At 42.6% G+C, this 22,120-nt stretch overlaps 1 protein-coding gene and 1 pseudogene across 1 annotated transcript; one reads left to right on the top strand and one right to left on the bottom strand.

Moving 5' to 3' along the window:
* Positions 1-612: 612 nt before the first annotated feature.
* Positions 613-2,191, bottom strand: LOC103339200 (large ribosomal subunit protein eL38z/eL38y-like). Its single transcript, XM_008242482.3, has 3 exons — positions 2,035-2,191; positions 1,113-1,296; positions 613-912 (listed from the first exon to the last, which is right to left on the bottom strand). The coding sequence occupies exons 1-3, from the start codon at positions 2,035-2,037 to the stop codon at positions 890-892; spliced, it is 210 nt and encodes a 69-aa protein (XP_008240704.1). The 5' UTR covers positions 2,038-2,191; the 3' UTR covers positions 613-889.
* Positions 2,192-5,060: 2,869 nt separating this feature from the next.
* Positions 5,061-18,254, top strand: LOC103339215 (polygalacturonase-like; annotated as a pseudogene).
* The last annotated feature ends 3,866 nt before the right edge of the window (positions 18,255-22,120 follow it).

The following is a 22,120-nucleotide window of genomic DNA, read 5'->3' as shown; positions in this document are numbered from 1 at the left end:
GTTTAGTAAATTTAACCTTCTAAAGCGGAATCAGAGCACAATCAATCATTTGTACTATGGTTGTACATGACCAGGCAGGAGTTCGTGGGTTTGGGATTGGAAAGGTTGTCATTGTTTTCAGCTACCCCAAACAATTGTGCATAGTGAAGCCAGTATGCATCCATGCTCTTTGCGACGAGTAAGAAGAGAAATATAAATTCAGATAGGCTTTATTGGCATCTCCCATGACGGAATTAACACACAGAAATTCAGATTTAAAGAAGAGAAGAAAAACATTCTCTCAACCGTGTCAGTTTTTTCTCAAGTACAACAGCTTTTCAAATGAAAATAATTTCTTAATCTTCTTGAGGTTTATTCCACTGAAGAAATTGAGCATCTACTACTCTCATAACCGTATGTTTTGACTAAATGTCTAGTGCACATTTCATCTTGTTTCAATTACAGGTATCTAATGTCGTGTGCCGGAACATTCAAGCAACATCAGCTTCAGCAGTCACAATAAAATTTCATTGTTGCGCAAAAAATCCATGCAGTGGAATAAGACTCGAATCTTATTCGAACTGCTGGAATCAAGTGGTTCAGTAACATGTGCCAATGCCAATGGAAAGACTGTTCAACCAAATAGTTGTTTGTAACATTCAACAAGAGATTAGGCATGAAGTACTTGTACATATGATCAAGTAATGCTGCAAAAATAGGAAGTTGTAACACTACGGCTAAAGATCATCTCGAGAGGAACATAAAACCAACAAAATATAACTCAAGTCCACACATAAAATCAGGGCATAACATCTAACACCAACAACGTTAACATCAATCCATAAATTCTTCAAAACTTTAAGACAAAACAAATCCCATTCGATTTTGTGAAGCTATCCGGATCCCGTCTTCACAGGTCCTGCACGCTCAAACCTACACATACAAAATCATAACAAACATGTTAGTTATAAAATTGAGCTTTACAAACATGTTGGTTTCTATCCCCTCAGTGATAGAAACCATAGATGAACATGCTTTCATGCACCTAAATTGAAAGATGGCGGTAGCCAAAACCACCATATAAGAGTTGCAAATGAAAATAAATTATGGGATTGAAAACGAAAGAGCTATACCTGGAGGAAGGGATTGCTTCAACTTGTCGGCCTTCTCGGTATCAAACACACAGAGTGTGTAAAGGTACTTGGAGCATCGAACCTTAAACTTGACTGCATCTTTGCTCCTCTTGATTTTGACAGAGCGTGCATCCTTCCTTCTTGCAGTTAGAAGGAAATCCTTAATCTCATGGATTTGCTTAGGCTGTTGGTACAGAGACAGAGTACAGCATTATAACTTTAAACATTCTCAAATTTAAAACCAAAAGGCTTGTATGTTCACATTTCATCCAAACTTCAGTTAAAATATAATTAAAAACATAAAAAAATATATAATTAAAAAAAGGGATTAACCCCTTCTCACCCCCAGCTACCCCCTTCCCACCATAGCCAGCCCCTCATCTCACTGACCCAGAACAACTCCTCGCAATCCCCGAACTCAGCCACACCACTCACTTTCTCTGAACCAAGAAAACAGAGCTCGTATTTCTACCCAAATGCTTCTGCTACTTCAGCAGCAACCAAGAAAACAGAGCATCACCAACAGCCACAACCCCATCTCTTTTTGGATCAATCTCTACCCAAACAAATACCCATTCAATAAATCACCAAAAAAAGAAAGAAAGAAAGAATAAATAGATAAATTGATACACAGAGAGAGAGAGAGAGAGAGAGAGAGAGAGAGAGGAAAGGAGGGTGGAGGAAGGTTGCTACGCAGCTCTTTGGAGCTTTTCACTGAGCAATTGATTGGCAACTCCAAGGGGTCGTCGGATTCAAATTTTTTTCTCAAATTCACTGAGAATCAAGAATCAGAGCCATGGAGAGACAAAAGGAACAGATTGTTCTGGGTTATTCGAAACTTAGCCCTAAACCGAGACTACTGAAATGGCTGTGCGATGAAACTAGTGAAAAGGAAAATGCAACAAAATAAAAGAAAACGTACCATTTTGCTTCTTCTTCTTGTTTGATCTTGAGGCTGGCGATGCTCTACCTGAAGCTGCAGCCGGAGGAATTGGATATCTTCGAGAGAGAGGAGGCTATATCTAATCTGTCTATATTCCCCGAAAGTTGAAACCCTAATTTTAAAACTTTTTTTATTACCGATTTGTCCTTAGGGCTTTGATGGGTCTAGGGTTCCGAAGCCCATTTTACATTATGCGCTACTTGTGGCTCAAATAAGAGAGACAAAAAGTGATTGTGTGATGAGAGGCCAAGCGCCAGGCAGCACGCTGAGGTGTGATAACTCTTGATCTGTGGGGGCTCCAGGTTTGGCACCTAAACACCCCCAATCAAATCCTTAAATATGGGTTGCTACCCAAGCATCGAGATTGGGTGGCCCTACTAACCCGAGGGTAGGGAGCATGCTTTGTGCGACTTCACCGAAGTGAACAGCCCAAGAGCACCATACCTCACCTGACAAGGCTTAACTCAAACAACCAATCACTTTAATGCCCTACTTAGTTATAAGCTCACGTTACTAAGCTCGGCAATGTAAATTGTTACGTTAGTCCTTATAAGCATTCGTATGATTGCGTGTTTCTCGAATGTGGGATGTTGGCAAACATCATTCTTTAGAAAGTATCCTGTCCTTACCGTCACTCAACCTTGAAGCATTATCACCTCCCCTTCCACTCCTCCCCGTATAAAACAGTAAAAATACCTTAGAGAGTAAGTCAAACACAAAAGCGTGGCGCAGATTTCTTAATATGATTTCTATGAATATGCATCCAGATATATGTATATTTATATAATTAATTCCTGAACTTCTGTTGGTATAACAAAGAGGCTTGCTTAATTTGCATTTATTCCAATAGCAGAATCTGTGCACAATCATTAGTGCAATGGTTGCAACTTGCAAATGAAGTAATATCTCATCAAATCAAGATCAGGCTGAGAGGGTTCATATGGAATTGGCACCACCCATACATCTCATCAAATCAGGGAAATTCAGATCTAAATATTTGTTAATTTCATCCAACTTTTCTCTGCTTCAGCCATACCAACAAGCTCCCATAAAAATAATCAACATCAAAACAGTGAGATTTAAACAAGAGAAGAAAAAAAAAAGGTTCTCTTGTAAGCATTGTGTGATGATAACAAGTGGTAAGCCCTTATAAGCATTAACTGTTTATCGATGTGGGACTTTAGAAATTTGCTTAGTATAAGTGCATTCCCTTGGATGTTTAGGTAGTCAAATGCTATAAAAAACACTTGTGTACAAAATTCAACGTACATAATTTCAAACACTGAAATCTTCAATTGCCAGAAATTAAAATGATGGAAATCTAAATTCCATCGTTTAGAATTCTATGTAATTTTCAATTCCTTTATCCAAACAGAAGGATAGAGAAATCATCAATTCTATTGCTAGCGAAAGCCCTTGTACATATATACATATTTATACAAAAGTTTCAAAAATCATCAATTGAATAATGTCATTCCAATTCGAGAGATGACCCTGAAAATCTCTCCCTTTTTCTTTCTCTTTCTCTCTTCTTCTCGTCTTTCTTTCTTCCTTACCGTAGTTATGCAGTTTTCTACTACTGCTTTCATTCGTTTGTAGCGAAAAAGTTATTGCTCGAGTAACCATTATTAAACCTCGCCAAGCAGAACGCTAAGGTGCAATGGTTGGTTCCAGGTCCAAGTTGGGTTTTTTTATTTTTTTTATTTTTGAGAAAATGGTAACGCATTCAACCCTAAACCCTCAATGAAGAGCAAATAACGTTAACATTCAACAATATTATCCATAATTCCAGCTTATTAGAAGCAAAATACTTATTATAAATAACTTTTTTATTATCAACAAGCAAGCTATTTGAATTTTTAGCTCTTCAGATTATAAATAATTATGTCGCACCAAAAATGTACAAGTCACCGAGTTAATTGTGTAAGAAATTTATGTCATTGAACCAAATACAGGAATATATAATTAATTAATACTGTACACAGTCTACATATTGCTGGAAAATAACAATAAATAAGAAGGATGATTTGGCAGCATTAATAAAGAAATAGACATTATTTCAATTTTTGTTAATTGAACAAAAATGAGAGACCACTTCCAATTGAACAAAAAAATGATTGTGTGATGAGAGGCCAAGCTAGGCAGCACGCTGGGGTGTGATGGTTCTTGACCCGTGAGGTGTGGTATTCGTGCCTAACACCCCAATCTAATATCAAGTTGAGGTTGCTACCCACCCATTGAGGATGGCGGGCCCTACTAACCCGAGGGTGGGGGCGTGCTTTGTGTGACTTCACCAAGGTGAACAGTCCAAGACCATCACATCTCACCTAACAAGGCTTGCTCAAATAACCAACCACTTTAATGCCCTGCTTAGTTACAAGCCCACGCTACTAGACTCGGCAAGTACAAAATATCATATAAGTCTTTATAAGCACTTGTAATATTGCGTATTTTTCCAATGTGGGACTGTTCAACAAGCTAATGCCATCATTAGGACACCCCAGTAGTGATTTCAAAATGCTACTTGAGTAGCCACGAAGGGATTTAAGTACAGGAAGTGTGTCCCACTTAGGATGAATTGATTCATTAACACGTCAACGGCAAAAGTAATTATAAACTAATATTTTAATTAAATTATTATCGATTCATATAATATTATATGATTCATTGATTCATTGATTCACATCCATATTACTTATATATACAGTAAAACACAAAAGAGTAGCTACCAAATTTGTGCCGGCGCAGCTTTCTTAATACATATATGCTTTATAATATCATATACAAACATCCCTTATATCAACCTAATTACTTACTGCATGCATGTATCATAAAGATTATAAGTACTCTACAATAATGTTCAAGTTTTCTCCATCAACCTCTCAGTTCCCAACTTCATTCCTTACCAACTTGCCATCGACGTCGTCGGTTTAATTTAATCTCTCTCTCTCTCTCTCTCTCTCTCTCTCTCTCTCAAATAGAAAGGAAAAATAGAAAAGGAGAAAATGGCTGAGGTTACAAGTAGTTGTTTTAGCAGAGTAGCACTACTCATGATCGTATATATCCTACACCAATCATGTGTTGCTGAGAGTACATTAGTTTTCAATGTCCTAAGCTTCGGAGCCAAGCCTAACGGTGTAATAGATTCTACACAAGCTTTTCTGGATGTATGGACTACAGCATGTGCCTCCTCTGAATCCACTACTATACATGTACCGAGGGCCGTCCCTGAGATTTTGAGGGCCCTGTGTGAAACTTAAATTGGGGCCTCACATCTAATATGAAAATACAATAAATAAAAATTTGCCATAACTTAATGTCATAATTTTTTTTTTTTATAACTAAAAGTCACCATGAATAAATATGTAATGACAATTAGAAATCAAATTCATAAAAATTTAAATGTTTCTATTTGATAAAATTAAATGTTTGGTACAAAAATAAGCTCATTGTGCCCCTACAAGGTCCCTTACTGCTTCCAATAAGCAATTTGTGTTTAATAGGAAAACAATTGGCAATCACAAATTAAAGAGTAGTTGCACACAAATTCCTGAAATTTGAATATGACTATTTGATTTTGAGTGGTCTTTATGAATTTAGGAATTAGGGTTTTCTCTTTTTGGTGTTGAAATTTCTGAAATTGAAAGAATAACAAAAATTGTCAAAGGATTGGAAAAAGAACCAAAGAGAGATTGATGAATGATGATGATTACTTACCAAAAAATCAGAGTTTAAGAGAAAGAAGAAGCCATGAAGCTTTTTTTATTTTAAATTTTATATTTTAAGAACAATTGACACGTAAGGAGTAGAAAGTGTTTGGGGGATATATGCACTCCTCCTGTGGTTAGCTTCGATGTTTCCTTTTATTTCAAGGCTTTCTGTTTTTTTTTTTTTTTTTTTTTTTTTTATATAATTGTTTTTATAATTTATTTAATAATTATGTAAAGTTTTTAGTTATAATGCAAAAATAAAATAAAAATAGGAAATAGACCGCCTTCAACAAGATTCGAACTTTGGCGCTTCGTTAAATGAAGAAGCGCTGGAGCCAACTCCACCAAAGACGCCTTTTTGCAAATGTCTAGCACGTTATAGTATATATACAACTCCTACAATATATATATATATATATATATATATAATATAAAGAATTTTTTTTTGGGGGCCCTTAAGAATCGGGGGCCTTGTGCGGTGGCGCCACTTGCACCACCCCAGGGCCGCCCCTGCATGTACCAAAAGGAAGGTATTTGCTTCGCAATGCTATGGTTTTCAATGTGATAACTGCAAAAGCATTGATATTACTTTTCGAATTGATGGAACATTGATAGCTTCGTCTGATTACCGAATCCTTGGCCAAGCTAACAACTAGCTAAGCTTTGAAGGAGTTACCGGTTGTCCATTATCAGAAGTGCCCTTGACTTGATGCTAAAGGTACCTCCATGTGGGCATGCAAGTTTGGAAGCACTGATTGCCCCAACGGAGGAGCCACGGTTGGTAATTTATGCTTTCTTATCGATCAAGTGAAATCTTGTTTAAATTTGTTGTCTACCTTACCCTACTAGTCTCTTCCTGTTCTATTGTTTCCTAAATTTTGATATTTTTGTTCCCAATGATACGCAGAGTCTGAGTTTTACAAACTCCAAAAACATGAACATCAATGGACTAATGTCATTGAACAGCCACATGTTCCACATTGTGATAAACAGCTGCCAAGATGTTTGCATCAAAGGAGTCAAAGTCAATGCAGCTGGAAATAGCCCAAACACTGATGGCATCTATTTACACCATAATCAACCGAGCATATCCAGCCTCAAAACAACTAGCACCAAGGCAGTCACGCTTTCTCCCCTGCCGAAGGAAGACACTCTTCCAAGGTGCGACACCGCCAAGCTCCCGACTACGACGCTCTCAAACTGCCGAACATAATCTCCATGACACGTGTCACCACCATAACAACTTGCACAAAATCCCACATCGAAATTCTACACAAATCTCCCACTTTCACTTCCCTATAAATAGGGAACAATACCCTAGTAAAAAGGGTAACTACTTTCTTACTTTTACTATTACTCTGCTAAAGTTATTATTCTTAGCTGACTTAAGCATCGGAGAGCCTTCGGTCGGCACCACACCGTGTCCGAAGCTTAACGATCTGCTTCTCCTACTTTGTCTTCTGTAGGCTAGCCCCTTAGCGAAGGTCCTCACCTTCTCCATTACTAAAGACAATCCACTTCTCTCTAAGTTGACCTTCTCCGAAAAAGAGCATCAACAATTTGGTGCCATCTGTGGGAATCGATACTTGAATCCCATTTTTCTCTACTAGCCTAGCTAGCTCCTTCTTCTATCTGGCCTTGTCGCCTCTTCTTCACTCCACATTATACTACGCCGATCGAGGATAGTCATGATACTCAGCACCATACCCCCCGTGAGGGTACCTCCCGAAACCTTTGGCAGAGGTCAATCTCCAGGTTGAGGTGGAGCTCCTCTGCGCCAGTGTCACCAAGATGTTCGAGAAATACGACCATCTTCATACTAAGAACGTTGAGCTTAAGCATGACTACCGCACCCTGAAGCGTAACTGGGAGAAGTCACGGGTCCCAGGCTCTCAACATAAGTTTACCTAGGATATTGACCACACTCAGCCAGACCAGCCAGTGCCCTCTCACCACAATGCCCCAATCCAGCCTAGGCCTAGCAAGGGTAAAGGCCCCCTCCATCCGGAGACGACCAAGTCGCGGCTCCTTCGCATCTCTCGGCCAAATAACCAGCCCCATGAACCAATGAAAGTCTACAGGGATTGTAGGGACCGTATCTTGGACCGTCAGACAGACCCTATTCCTATCCCCGTTAATCTCCAAGACCCAAAAGTAACACACCTAGGCCCCACCAAAGCCCACCCACCTACCCTAGAGAAGGTGCAGTGACTCAAAAGGGCAGTACTATTTAGAAGACTATGAATCTTATCACACTGAGGCGTTTGAAGAACATGGAACTTACCCAGCCCCTGGCCACCCGCACCTAAGGCCTTCAGACCCGAGACCCTCCCTCATGCCGACCCAGCCTTGAGGATTCTCTTCAAGAAGGTTCGGCGTTTGGAGAACGAGCAGCACCACAGCCACCAACCCCTTTGGGCGAAGCCACGACTGGGCCCTTTACCGAACGCATCCTTAATTACCACTAGGAGACGGACATCTAGCCACTCTGCATCACCTTCTACACTGGCACGGAGGATCCTCTTACCCACATACATTCTTTCCAGTCTGCCCTAGGGTGCAAGGGCCTCACTGACGAAGGCATGTGCCTCATCTTCCCTTCCACCCTCAGTGGCGCGGCCCTGAATTGGTTCTACACCTGAACCCCACACTATCAACTCATTTGATAGTCTGAAGCAGCCTTCTTGGACCATTTCATGATCCAAACCGACCGCTTGTACTCCCGGCAACCTGTACATGCTTGGCGGGGAGGATGAGCCCTTCGAGAGTATGCAGCCGAGTTCAGCCACGAATACTCCTCTCGCCTAGAGATCGATGACGCTGCGCTTTGATGCTTTCAAGAATGGCCTCCGCGAGTCCAACTTCCGTACTGGTCCACAGAACCCTTGAAACACATATCTGAGCTAATGAAGCATGCAACAGTTCACGCCAAGGCTAAGTACTTCAATTCTAAGCGTGGTCCAGCCACCCGCACGTAACACTTTCACGATCCCCACCCGCTTCAAGACTACCACCCCACTTCAAGATTCTACTCCCGCCCGAGTACCCTGTGGTACCCCACAACCAAAAAGGAAGGATAGCTACCAGCATACCTTCAGCAATAGCAAGCGTTGTCAGCATGGCCACCACCACCAGTCTAGTGGAAGCAACCCTCCCAAGACAGGTGATCGAGCGCCACTCCCCTTCACACCCAAGCCTAGGTTCGAGGTCTTCACCACCCTCAACACCACCTACAAGAATGTCCTAGTGCACGAGGCACCTATCATACCCAAGCCTCCTTCCTGGAGACCAGGCAGCAAGCCTATGCCCAACACAGGTGTCCTCTGTGCCGCTTTCATCAGTTCGGTGGCCGCGATACCGAATCTTGTGTTTCCTTGCACAACATCATTGAAGGCCTCATCCGTGAGGGCAAGTTGGACAAATGTGTGCACCATCTCCCACCCCCTCCACCTAACCCTCACCAACGGCAGATCAACATGATCTCAACCATCAGTAGTGGTCCTACCTTCGCTGGAACCTCCAACAACTCTATCAAACATTATGTCCATTTCACTTATGTGCACCAGGTCTTCAGACTGAGCAGGGACGCCTGTCGAAGATGCAAAAATCAGGCTGGGCCCCAATTACCTTCTGCGAGGAGGAGGAGCGTGGTGTTATTCTCCCCCATGATGACCCAATCATTATCCACGCAGACATTTCTAACTTCGATGTTGGGCGTATTTTGGTGGACACTGGCAGCTCGGTTAGTGTAATGTTTGTCGATGCTTAACGAGCTCCGTGTCTCGCCTTACTTACTCGACCGCGTCACACCCCTGGTAAGCTTCTCTGGTGATGTTGTCCAGCCCATTGGAAGCATCCATCTTCCTATCTCTATTAGAGTAGCACTCCAACGGGCGACGGTCACCACTCCCTTCCTCATTATTGACTACCCCACAGCCTATAATGTCATCCTTGGGCGCCCTGCCATGGCCCAAATAAAGGTTTTCATTTCCACACATATGCTACTGCTAAAATTCCCTACGACCCATGGCACAAGCACGGTACGCGACGATCAACTTGGCACTCGTTATGCTTCAGAAGTGAAATCAACCAATTGCCAATATAGGGGTAAGGCCCTTACAATAACCTATGTCCCAGCCCCTCCTCGAGTTGGCACCGAACGACCTGAAGATTCCAAGGAGGAATTTGTCACCTAACAGGCCGGACATGTGGAAGACCTTGAGCTAGTCACTCTCCACAAAGACATCCTGGATCTACAGGTTTGGATCGGCACCTCTTTCCCACCAGAGCTTCGCTTTGATCTCGTCTTCTTCCTCCGCCTTAATTCGAGGTCTTCGCCTGGTCTACAATGACATGCTTGGCATATCACCGACATCATCTCTTCAAGCTAAGCATTAATCCCGCTGCTCGACTCGTTTGGCGAAGTGTTGTGCCTATGACCTAGCTAGCCAATGTGGGGATGGTACGTAAACCACTAAAGGGCTGGCGTATGTGCGTGGACTACATTAATCTCAACCGGGCCTGCCTAAAGGATAGCTTCCCCCTACCCCGCATTGACCAGCTCGTTGACGCCACAGCTGGCCACGCCTTCCTCAGCTTTATGGATGCTTACTCAGGGTACAACTAGATTTTCATGCACCATGAGGACTAAGCCCATACATTCTTCATCACTGACCGTGGCCTTTATTGCTACAAAGTCATGCCCTTCGGCCTCTAGAACGACGGGGCTATGTATCAGCGTCGTGAACAGTATCTTCGCTCCACAGATTGGCAACACCATGGAGGTTTATGTTGATGACATGCTAGTCAAGAGTCGCACTGCTGACCAGCACATCCCCAACCTCTCTGCCATGTTCACCATTTTGAAGTAGTATAGGATGAGGCTCAACCCCACCAAGTGTGCATTTTGGGTGGCTTCAGACAAATTCCTTGGCTTCATGATCAGCCGAAGAGGTATTGAAGCTGACCCAGAGATTTATCTGACCATCTTAGACATGAAGATACCTAAGACGGTCAAGGACATCTAGAACCTTATAGGGCGCGTCGTAGCTCTTACCAGGTTCATTTCTAAGGCCACTGATCCTTGCGCCCCATTCTTCAAGGCACCTAAGGGCAACAAGCGAAACATCACATGGACTGCCGAATGTGACAAGGCTATCAGCGAGCTTAAGGAGTACATGAGCCGAGCCCCTTTATTGTCAACTCCTGAGCCTGGGGACGTCCTCACCATCTATCTCTCCGTCTCAGCCACGGTGGTTAGCTCAGTACTCATCGACCACACGAAGGTGCTGAATATCTGGTGCACTATGTGAGCAAGGGATTGTAAGATGCGGAGGGTCAGTACCCAGACATTGAGAAATTGGCATTCGCCCTGGTAGTTTCAGCTAAACGCCTCAAACCATACTTCCAAGCTCACACCATCTATGTCTTAACCAACCAGCCACTAAGGCAAGTATTGCAGAAACTAGAGACTTCTAGTAGTTTGGTTAAATGGGCCATTGAATTTGGTGAGTTTGATATCCACTACAAACCCCGCCCAGCTACAAAGGGTCAAGCTGTTCGACTTCCAATCAGAATTCACAGAACCCCAGGCTTCGGCCACTACCCAGATCGTAACCAACCCAATCTTCCTTTGGGCCAGCTCCACGTCTCTAGCAAAGGCAAACTCGACTTGACCCAGCCCTTGTGGACCTTTTATGTGGATGGCTCATCCAATGCCCAAGGATGTGGGGCCGGCCTCGTTCTTATCTCCCCACAAGGTTGTCCTTGAGTACGCCCTCCGCTTCAAATTCCACGCCTCTAACAATGAGGTCGAATACGAAGCACTCTTAGTTGGCTTTCGGCTAGCCAAGGAGATAAGCATAAAGCAAATTCAGATATTCAGCGACTCACAGCTCGTTGTGCATTAAGTCAACCAGGACTTCACGACTAAGGACATCTCTATGACAGCCTACCTCCAGCATACCCGCCACTTGCTTGGAACTTTTGACGCTCATCTTATAAGCCGGTGCCACGCTCAGAGAACAGCCATGTTGATGCGCGGGCTAGCCCCGCCTTGGAGCAGGGCATAGATCGCAACATCCACCTTGAGTTCTTGGATCAGCCCAACACACAGGCACCACTCATATGTACCATTGATCACAGCCCTACATTGATGGACCCCATCATTCAATTCTTTCAAAATCAAACCCTAACTACTGATCCTGCTAAAGCACGGCGTGTTCGCTATAGCTCCGCCCGATACCTAATCATTAATGGTGCCCTCTACAAGCGTGGCTTTAGCCTCCCCTACCTTCAGTACCTGACACCAGAGGAAGGTAATTATGTCCTCCGGGAAATCCATGAAGGCATCTGCAACAATCACTCAGCGCTCATCACTAGCGATAAAACCATTAGGCAAGGATACTTCTGGCCCTCCCTTTACATTGATGCCCAGACCTTCACCTAGAAGTGCGATAAGTGTTAGCGATTTGCCAACATCCCACAAATTCCAGCTGAACCATTGACAGCCATGGTCAGCCCTTGGCCATTTGCCCAATGGGGACTTGACCTCATTGGACCTATGCCTGAGGGCAAGGGCCAAGTCAAGTATGCAGTTGTGGCTGTAGACTATTTCACCAAATGGGCTGAAGTTGAAGCCTTAGCCACCATCACTGCAGCCCGCATTGAAACTTTTGTTTGGAAAAATATCGTATGTCACTTCGGCATCCCCAACACCATCGTCACAGACAATGGCTGGCAATTTGACAATGCCAAGTTCAAACAATTTTATTCAAACCTCAAGATTTGTCTTTGCTTCGCCTCCCCAGCCCATCCTCACTCCAATGGCCAGGTTGAAGCTGTGAACAAAATCATCAAGAAAACTCTAAAGACCAAGCTTGACAAAGCTAAGGGCTGCTGGCCGAGCTACTCCCAGAGGTTCTCTGGTCTTATCGCACCACCTTTCGTACCTCAACGGGAGAGACACCGTTCTCTCTTTCCTTTGGTACTGAAGCCATGTAACCAGTGGAGATTGGTCAGCCCACATACCGAACCTCTACTTATGAGGCCGAAGCCAATGACGAGCAGTTAGCCCTGAACCTCAACTTCATTGACGAGCCGTGACCAATCTAACATACGCAACATCACGTACAAACAACGATCGCCAAGTACTATGACTCTCGGGTCAAACCCGTGCTTTCAAGATTGGGGACTGGGTCATGCGCAAGGTTTCCTTGGCCACCAAGAACCCAACTGAAGGTACCTTGGGCCCAACATGGGAAGGTCAATATGAGATTACCAAAGTTTGTTGCCCCGATGCTTATCAGCTTTGTGATCCCAAGGGCAAGACCTTGCCTCATCCTTGGAATGCTGATAACCTAAAGTACTACTATAAGTAAACATACCTAGACCCTAGGACATTATGTTTTCTTAGACTTTGGTCTTGAGCCTTGCCTCAACCATCTCTTGTATCTTCTGCCTTTCGGAACTTATTTAATGAAATGTCTGACCCTGGCTATTTCTCATCAATCATATGATTACCATTTTGCTAAGCACCACTGATATCAAATGACAACAAGTCTAATATCATAGCAAATCAAAATAGCATTGCCCTAGGCAAGGCAAAATGTTCATACATAATAGAAATAAACATCAAATGTTTCAAAAACATAACTATAGTACATAAAGAAGGCAACGCCTTCAAGACTCGGTGGAAGGGGCATCCGTAGTAGTTGGCTCTGGCTTTGGCTCTGGCTCTGGATCTAGAGCAGCATCGGTGCTAGGACTAGGCGAAGGAGGCTCGCCCCTCGTATCAAAGTTAATCTCTACCGAAGGATTAAACCTCGCCAACCTCTCCTCCCAACGCAGCTGCATCGCCACCATCCGATCCATGATGTAGCTCTTCAGCTCATCCTGAACTTCGAAATGACTCGATCGATTTGGCTCAGGCAGCACCTATCTCTTCGACCTCCTTTTGCTCCATTTCGCGCGGGCAGCAGCTACCTCCTCTACCCTCGACCGCTTCAGCTTCTCCACCACTTTGGCTAGCGCTTTTGCAACAAAGAAGGCGTTCTTCTCCCGGATGGCCTCCTGCGCCTTCGCTATCTTGTCATTGGCCATCTCATTGTGCCTTTTCAACATCTGGATCTCTTTATCTGCCTTGGCCATGTTCACGTACATCTCGCCATAGGCCTACAACATAAAGCACTATCACTCAAAGGCAACCTAGAATGATAAGAACAAATTCATAAAGCAAGACAACTTACATAGGCATGGATAAGAAATGTCTTATAGGCCCGATCTGCATAGGAAGTGGCCCGTGTCCTCGCCAGAACCTCAGGGTCACACTTCACGCCTTCCAGGAAGACGTTCACCAAGGGAACCTCCTACCGATGCATGGACAGGTTCACCTCCTTCTTCTGCCGATGCAGCCTGGAGAAGTCCATCTTCTCTACCCCTCGGCATAAACGCGTCCTTCATGCCCAAGGAGCTTCGATGGCGCTGCGCAGTCACACTCGTGAGCTTCCTCCAGCGCTCTTTTCTTTCCCAGACATCGCAACCAGGCCTTCATCGTCATCTCTAGGACGCTTCCCTTGCTTGCTGCAACCCCTTCCCACCATTTGCGCCGAGACTCCTAAGTGCTTTCGCATCTCGGCATCATCCAGATCCACAGCCACCTTCGTGCTTCCCTTTATGATACCTACCACTGCACATCAAAAGCTAAGTTAGTCACAACTACAAAATGGGAATTGGAAGACAAACAACAAAGGTGACCCAAGTACTTGCTCCCTTGCAAAAGGTCGAACTCAAGAAGATTCTTCTGAGTTACTAGGTTTTTACACTCACGCTTGGTCTCTGACAGCAGTGACCTCACCCTCTCATCCTCGTCTTCTTGCTCCTTGGAGATCGGCCCCCACTTCACCGAACCGGCATATAAGGTTAGATGCTACTCAGCCACTTACACTTGCACAGCAAAAGTGGAAGAACCAAGAGTCAAAGCACATAAACACTCTACAAAATAATAATAAGTCTTAAAGGATGGGGCTAACGACCTATAGACTGGAAGTGGGTTGGAACATGTCTGGAGACGGTCTTCCCTGGCAGACACTCCCAATTACCATAAGCCAAACACCACCTGTTTCTCCAAGACCTCTGAGTAGAAGGCTTGTGACCAATGAAGTAACCCCTCTCCTTTGCCTTTCGGCAATTGGCTTGTACCCAGCCAAAACTTCCCTGTTGCTTGAGATCGAGTAGAGATACATAAACTGCTCAAACGTCGGTTCCCCCAACCCAACCAACCACCAAACAATATACACCCCATGAAGAAGAAGCCAAAAGTTGGGATTATATTGCCCCGACGCATACCCCAGCTTGGCCAACATCATATGCACTCAAGGATGCAACAGTAGTCCAAGACGTGCTGATACATATCCGTAAAAATCATTACTGAACCCTCCAGAGGGTATCTGACCACATCAGCTGCAGTGGGTAACCTCAAACCCACATAGGGTGGAACACTATAATTTGTCCGAAGCTCAGCCAACTTTACTTATGTAAGAATATTCCGCCCAGCTAAAGGGACACCAACCCGGATGTCCACCCTCTGAAGCCAAGCCACGGCTATACCCACAGACCCTGATGGTGATGCCTGATTGCTCGAGCCCACCTTTGGTGTATGAGGCAAGGCTAGAACCCGATTAGCCACAACCTTTAACACTTTGTAATTCCTCTGCATCTCTCTGTATTCGGCCTCCTGGGAATCTACTGATGGCTCATATATCTCACCATCATGAACTACCATCCTACTTTCTATGATACCTTCTACCAGACCCTCTGTCTAAGAACTCTCACCTTCAAAACAAACATATTCACTGGGCTCTTCACTCTCAGTATCTTCCCCACCAAAGGCAGGGGGGTCATGACTTTCTCTATATGAACTTTTAGACATCTACAATTTGCAAAAACAAGGAAAGGGAACTAATGCACATGCAAGGAGGATCGAAAGCACAAGAACACAAAAAGAAGGGCACACCTATATGCTCTTTGATCTACGAACAACATTCAACAAGTTTATATCAATGTTCAAGGTGTTAATTATGTTCATACCAATATTCAAGGTGTTCATCCTAGTCTTCAATATGTTCATACATAAAATGACATTTCAATTCACAAATTCAAGAGAAATAAGGTCTAACCTTGTTTGCACCACCATGAAATAAGCTCAAAAAGGCCTTGCCGATCGACAAGACCCATGAAAAGCAATTGGGGACTCAAAACAACACTTTGTTGAAAGACTAGCTCGATACCTTGTTGAAAGTACTCCAAACCCTGCCTACACAAGTGAAATGCCAAGACCTTTTAAGCATCGAAAACGCAGCTCCAGCTCTAACCCAAGCCTACATGAAACCAAAAACAAGCACCAGCCACCCTTGCCAAACGACAAGGGCCGTGCAGAATTGTCAAGAGGCCTACGAAATTCCCAGCTCCAAGTACCTTGACTGACCTTACGCAAAGGCAAAGGAAAACCCCTTGCCAAATTGACCTTGCTCCACTCCTTGCCGATCGGCAACTTAGCTGAAAAATGGCAAAGCCCTTGCAAAATCTCCTCCCTCCTTATACCCTGCCGAACCAAAGACTATAATATTCCCAACACGACCCTGATACACCCGAGTATAGACCCATTCTTCCAAGGGTGCCGAACGGCAGGTTCTGTAAAAACTGAGGGACTTACACCTCCCCATCAAACCCGGTTTTATTCCCTATTCTTTGTGGCCTCATGCCGAAGCCAGGTGGATCCGGGCACTTGTTCCCTAGAAGGAGAAGGCTCACAAAGGCCTGGTTCGAGTTTGTCTTGCCGAAGCACGAGCCCCCTTGACCTTCTTACTGAATGGTAAACACCGGGCCACAACAAATTGAAGCCCACAAGGACCAGAAGCCGGGAGCTCAATGTCAGCCTAGGCCTACCTTGGTCCTTTGCCAAACGGCAAGGACCATGCCAAAGCTACCGTGACCCCCAAGGTACAAAAAAGGAAAAAAGAAGAAAAAGACAGGAATCACATTCCCGAAGCTCACATACAATTCTTGCTCACCAAAGTATTCTTGCCGAAGCTTCAAGGCTCTGGCTCCTACAGACGCTTAGCTCCACAGAGCCTAGACCCGGCCTCCCTGCCAAACACTCGAGTACCCAGCTACCAAATAGTTCCAGAAGCTCACATAGCTTTTATCACACCTTCCAAGTGTTGACGCAACTTCTAGCTTGCCAACTTGGGGGACTAGGGAATGCCCTATGGCTCCCACTGAACGTGGATTGCTCGGTCATGATTACACAAAAATTTCACAAGTTCCAAACCCATAAGTTACTTCTTGACCGCGAACTTGGGGGACTACTGTTTACACCATAATCAACCGAGCATATCCACCCTCAAACCAACTAACACCAAGGCAGCCACACCTTCTCCCCTGCCGAAGGAAGACACTCCTCCAAGGTGCCGGACACCTACAAGCTCCTGACTGCCGAAGCTCTCAAACTGCATAACCTAATCTCCATGACATGTGTCACCACCACAGCGACTTGCACAAAGTCCCACATCGAAATTCTACACAGACCTCCCACTTTCACTTCCCTATAAATAGGGAACAGTACCTAGTAAAAAGGGTAACTACTTTCTTACTTTTACTGTTACTTTGCTAAAGTTACTACTCTTAATCTGACTTAAGTATCGGAAAGCCTTCGGCCGGCACCACACCGTGTCCGAAGCTTAACGACTGCTTCTCATACTTTGTCTTTTGTAGGCTAGCCCCTTACCGAAGGTCCTCACCTTCTCCATTGCTGAAGACAATCCACTTCTCTCTAAGTTGTCCCTCTTCGAAAAAGAGCAGCGACAGCATCCATGTCCAATTATCAAGAAATGTTGCAATCTTCAACACCTCTATCAAAACTAGAGATGATTATGTCTCGATTGGCCCCGGAGCAAAGGACTTATGGATCGAGCAAGTAACTTGTGGTCTCGGGCATGGCATTAGGTCAGATTTTATAGCTCTTGGATTGCTTGGCTTGCATATGAAAACCTCTTAACGGTTAATATTGTAGTTAGCTTATACATACATGGGTGTGGTGATTCCAGCATAGGGAATTTAGCCAAAGACTTGGAGGAGGAAGGGGTCCAAAATGTGACAGTTAAAAATACAATTTTCAAGGGTACTCAAAATGGTTTGAGGATTAAGTCTTGGGAAGGCCAAGCAACGGATTTGTTCAGGGTGTTCAATTCCTTGATGTCACAATGTTTAATGTCCAAAATCCTATTGTAATAGGCCAAAACTATTGCCCACTTTGGGTCGAGTCTTGTCATTGTGGATTTGTGAAGACCTCAATCTCTCAACTCTTTCATTGATATCGATTTTCTGATGATTTTGTAGGGAGATGAGTGCTCAAGATATGTGAGAGGAAGTGTTTTAGAGAGTTTCATGAGGGTGTTAGAGTTGAGGAGGGTTTCAAGATGGGAGAAATAAGGTTTTCAATGACACGAGGGAAATCTGAAAATTTTAGGTCCAACCCGAATTTACTTAAGCGGTATTTTTATTTTATTTTATTGTTTAGCATGTTTTAAAAGAGGACGGTACTCTTAAAAATTATAATAGTGACCAATCCGTTCTCAAGTCCCTAATTCGCGAACCAATAGGGTGACGAGTCATATGGACTTAATTGGTCCAATCATATATCGCATCAAAACAGGGAAATTCATATTTAAAGAATTAATTCAGTTTTTTTGCTGAAGTTCAACAAAAACAGTTATCAAATGAAAATAATTTTTCTTAATCTCCCTCTCTCTGTTCTCCTTACCTTCTGACTTATTTTCCATTTCCCTATCTACTGGATTTGGGGTTTAATTATGGGGAGGTTACTTGTGTCTAGATATGCTTAGATTTGTGGTTGTGTTAGTTGGTGTTGTAGTTGTAAGGTGACTCGCTGCAATCTCAATGGTGTTCTTTGTCTCCAAGGCAATGATGGCGTTTGTGGTGGTGGTGGCAACAACAGCAGTAGTGGCTCTGTTGATTTTTGGTTATTTGTTTGCAGTTTTCTTATTTTGTAATAATTGCATGAACTCCTTGTGAGTTGAGTGTTTGATTTTTTTTTTTTCTCGTCTCTACTTGTATTTTGTACTTGTAAGAGTAAAAGTTGTAGTTGTATTGACAGATTTGGGTGCTATGATTCATGTCCGGTTTGTTCAACCATGAGGCTTTTATGCCAAAATTTCTCTGGCCTTTTGCGGTATGGATGGTGATGTGGTTACTATGCTCCCATATTTGTATTACCCCTTTGTGGGTGCTTGTTTTACCCTTGTGGCTGATGGTCTTAGATCTGGCCATTGAGGTTTTAATTTACCCCCTTCACCTAAGAGCTTTTCCACCGTTGAGCCCAAGCAAGGGTAAGGAGGCCCAAGCTCCAACATGCGTTAGAGTTGGCTTTTTTTACTCGAGCTAGCTATGGGTCCCACAAGATCGACCGGGCTGGCTCGAAGGTGGAATGAGCCCGAGGGCGAGCTGACGTCATGGCTGTCACCACTGATGTCAAGCGGGTTTAAATTTTTACAGGTAAAAAATTTGACTTCCGTGCACTAATGTCACCTGGTGTTAGCCCTTCCTTTTCGCCAACGGCTAGAATCCATGTGGCGGCCTCTGGGCGCTCTAATCGGATTTTCTCATCCAATGCAATGGCTTCCCTTTTTTTTTTGCAACAAAATTATGAAAAAAAATTCTAAAAAATATTTAAAAAATACCCAAAAATTCTGTAATTTATTTATTTATAAATACCTACCAATACTCTTCACTTTCAACACCCAAATCCTCATACATTTTCTTCTCCTTCTATTATTATTCACTTTATACTCAACATTTTATTCACTTTCAAATTTCATTTTTATTCATCAACTTATGACATCTTCCATTGAAATCGGAGGGGCGTGGAGCACCGTTGAAGATGTTCTATTATGTGAGTATTGGGTCCAAATTAGTCATTGTCCAGTCACGAGCAATGAGATGAAATTTTCTCATATGTGGAGAAAAATTCATGCCGAATTTTGTGAAAGATTAGGTTCAGCTTGTACGGAAATGGCCTTGTCTAGTAGATGGAATTTTTTGAATAAAGAGTTGGGGAAATAGAGAGATATATTGGCAAAAGCGAGGGACAACCATAGAAGCAGGGAAAATCTTAGCAATGAGGTAAAGTATTTGTAATTTTCATTTTATTAATTTGAATGTCCTAATTTTTATTTATTTATTGTTTATTGCATTTCCAATATTTTGTTAAGTTTCTTGCATTTTCAATATTTTTTTAATATTTCTTGCAATTCCAATATTTTTTTAATGTTTCTTGCATTTACAATATTTATTTCATGTTTCTTGCATTTCTAATATTTTGTTAATGTTCCTTGCATTTCTAATATTTTGTTAATGTTTCTTGCATTTCCAATATTTTGTTTCTTGCATTTCTAATATTTTGTTAATATTTCTAGCATTTCTAATATTTATTTCATGTTTCTTGCATTTCTAATATTTTTTTTGTAATAGATTATGCAAGTACAAATGTGGTTCGGTGCCACTGGACAAGGCAAAAAATCTTTAATCCATGACCAATGTTGGGAGGTGGTGAAGAATTGTTTTAGATTCAAAATTATTCCAAAGGGTCTGCATGTTGTGTTGAACGAGACGCCACTCCATGATTCAACTCCATCAGATTCGCCTTTGGATTCCCCGATGAGTCAAGACTCACTAATACAAAAGGGGTCGAGCCTATTGGAAGAAAGGCGGCAAAGGCCTACATAGGGAGTACATCAAGCAATGATACTGCAAAATATTTGGAGCAAATTGCAAGGAATGTCACCATGAGAATTAAATTAGACATGAAAAAAGATGCAGACAAGACGGTAATGAATGAAGAATATGCAAGAGAAAGGGAGTATGTATGCAAACCAGACATTGAGAAGAAGGATCGAGATACCGTAGCCATAGATACGAGTCATATGTCCCCTAAAACAAAACAATTTTGGAAGCTAGAACGAAGGAATGTTATGAGAAGGAGACTTTTTTGTGACAATAGACCTAGCAACACCGATTGGTTAAATGATCAAAACCATTAAGTTAGTTTGCTTGTCTTTTATTTAATTGTATTTTAATGCTTTGTATTAAAGTAGTTCTAATTTTTGTCTTTTATTTAATTGTATTTTAATGCTTTGTATTAAAGTGGTTCTATTTCTTGTCTTTTATTTAATTAGTAGTAATTCTTAATTAGTTGTATTGCTTTTCTTTAAGTCAATAAAGAAATCATTCCAAAAAATACTTTTATTCAACACATTGCATACATCAAACAAAACATAAACCACAACTGAAGCATAAATAGCAAAAACTACAACCAAAGCATAAAAAATAATAATAAACCACAACCAAAGCATAAAAAAATAATAATAATAAACCACAACCAAAGCATAAATAAAAATAAACCACAACCAAAACATAAATACAAATAAATCACAACCAAAGCATAAATAAAAATAAACCACAACCAAAGCATAATTATAAATAAAACTTCAAGAAAGCATCTTCACTTAACTTCATTCACTTGCATTGCCTCTCACAGCCCACAAATGCTCCATTAAGTCAACTTGACGTCCTTCATGAATATAAGACGATTGCATCTCTGTATATCCATCAGTCATTCAGTTCATCAAATGACCATTCCTAACCAACGGTTCGTACTCCATTGGTTGTCCATTTGGACCCATGAACTTTTCATAAATTCTTGTCAAGGGCGTGTTCATGGAATCCGATTCGAACACTTCTAGAGCATCATAATCATACTCATCCTCCATAATCATGTTATGGAGGATGATGCAAGTCATCATGATGCTCCTCAAGACCTCCTCATCAAACATACGCGCAACACCCTAATAATAGCCCAAGGAGCTTCGGGGTTACCAAAGCACCTTTCGACATCTTTCCTATAATCCTCCTAATAGGCAGAAAATAAGTTTTCCTTCTCGGATCGGGGATGCGGGATTGATTTGACAAATATAGTCTACCTCAGGTAGGGATGTATGCTAGATAATAGCCATTCCAGTAGACGATATTGTTGATTTCATAGGAGATATTCGAGGCTTCACCTCTCAAGACATCGTTGAATACCGGTGATTGACCCAACACGTTCGAGTCGTTTTGCGATCCGGCAACTCCGAAGAAAGCATGCCAAACCCATGTATTGAATCTAGCAACAGCTTTGAGGATGATATTTTTTTGCCCTTTCATATTTCCATAATCTTGTTGCCAGGTAGTTGGGTAATTCTTCCGTTGCGAATGCATACAGTCGATGCTTCCAATCATGC

The sequence above is a fragment of the Prunus mume genome, linkage group LG8, assembly GCF_029339155.1.
Source record: "Prunus mume cultivar Tortuosa linkage group LG8, ASM2933915v1, whole genome shotgun sequence".
Lineage (NCBI taxonomy): Eukaryota > Viridiplantae > Streptophyta > Magnoliopsida > Rosales > Rosaceae > Prunus > Prunus mume.
The sequence above is the reverse complement of the archived record's forward strand: the minus strand, read 5'-3'. Positions and strand labels throughout refer to the sequence as shown.

Excerpts from the sequence above, each read along its gene's own strand:
- LOC103339200 (XM_008242482.3), bottom strand. Across the intron at positions 913-1,112 it reads GAAGCAATCCCTTCCTCCAG|GTTTGAGCGTGCAGGACCTG; the intron begins GTATAGCTCTTT and ends TTGTATGTGTAG.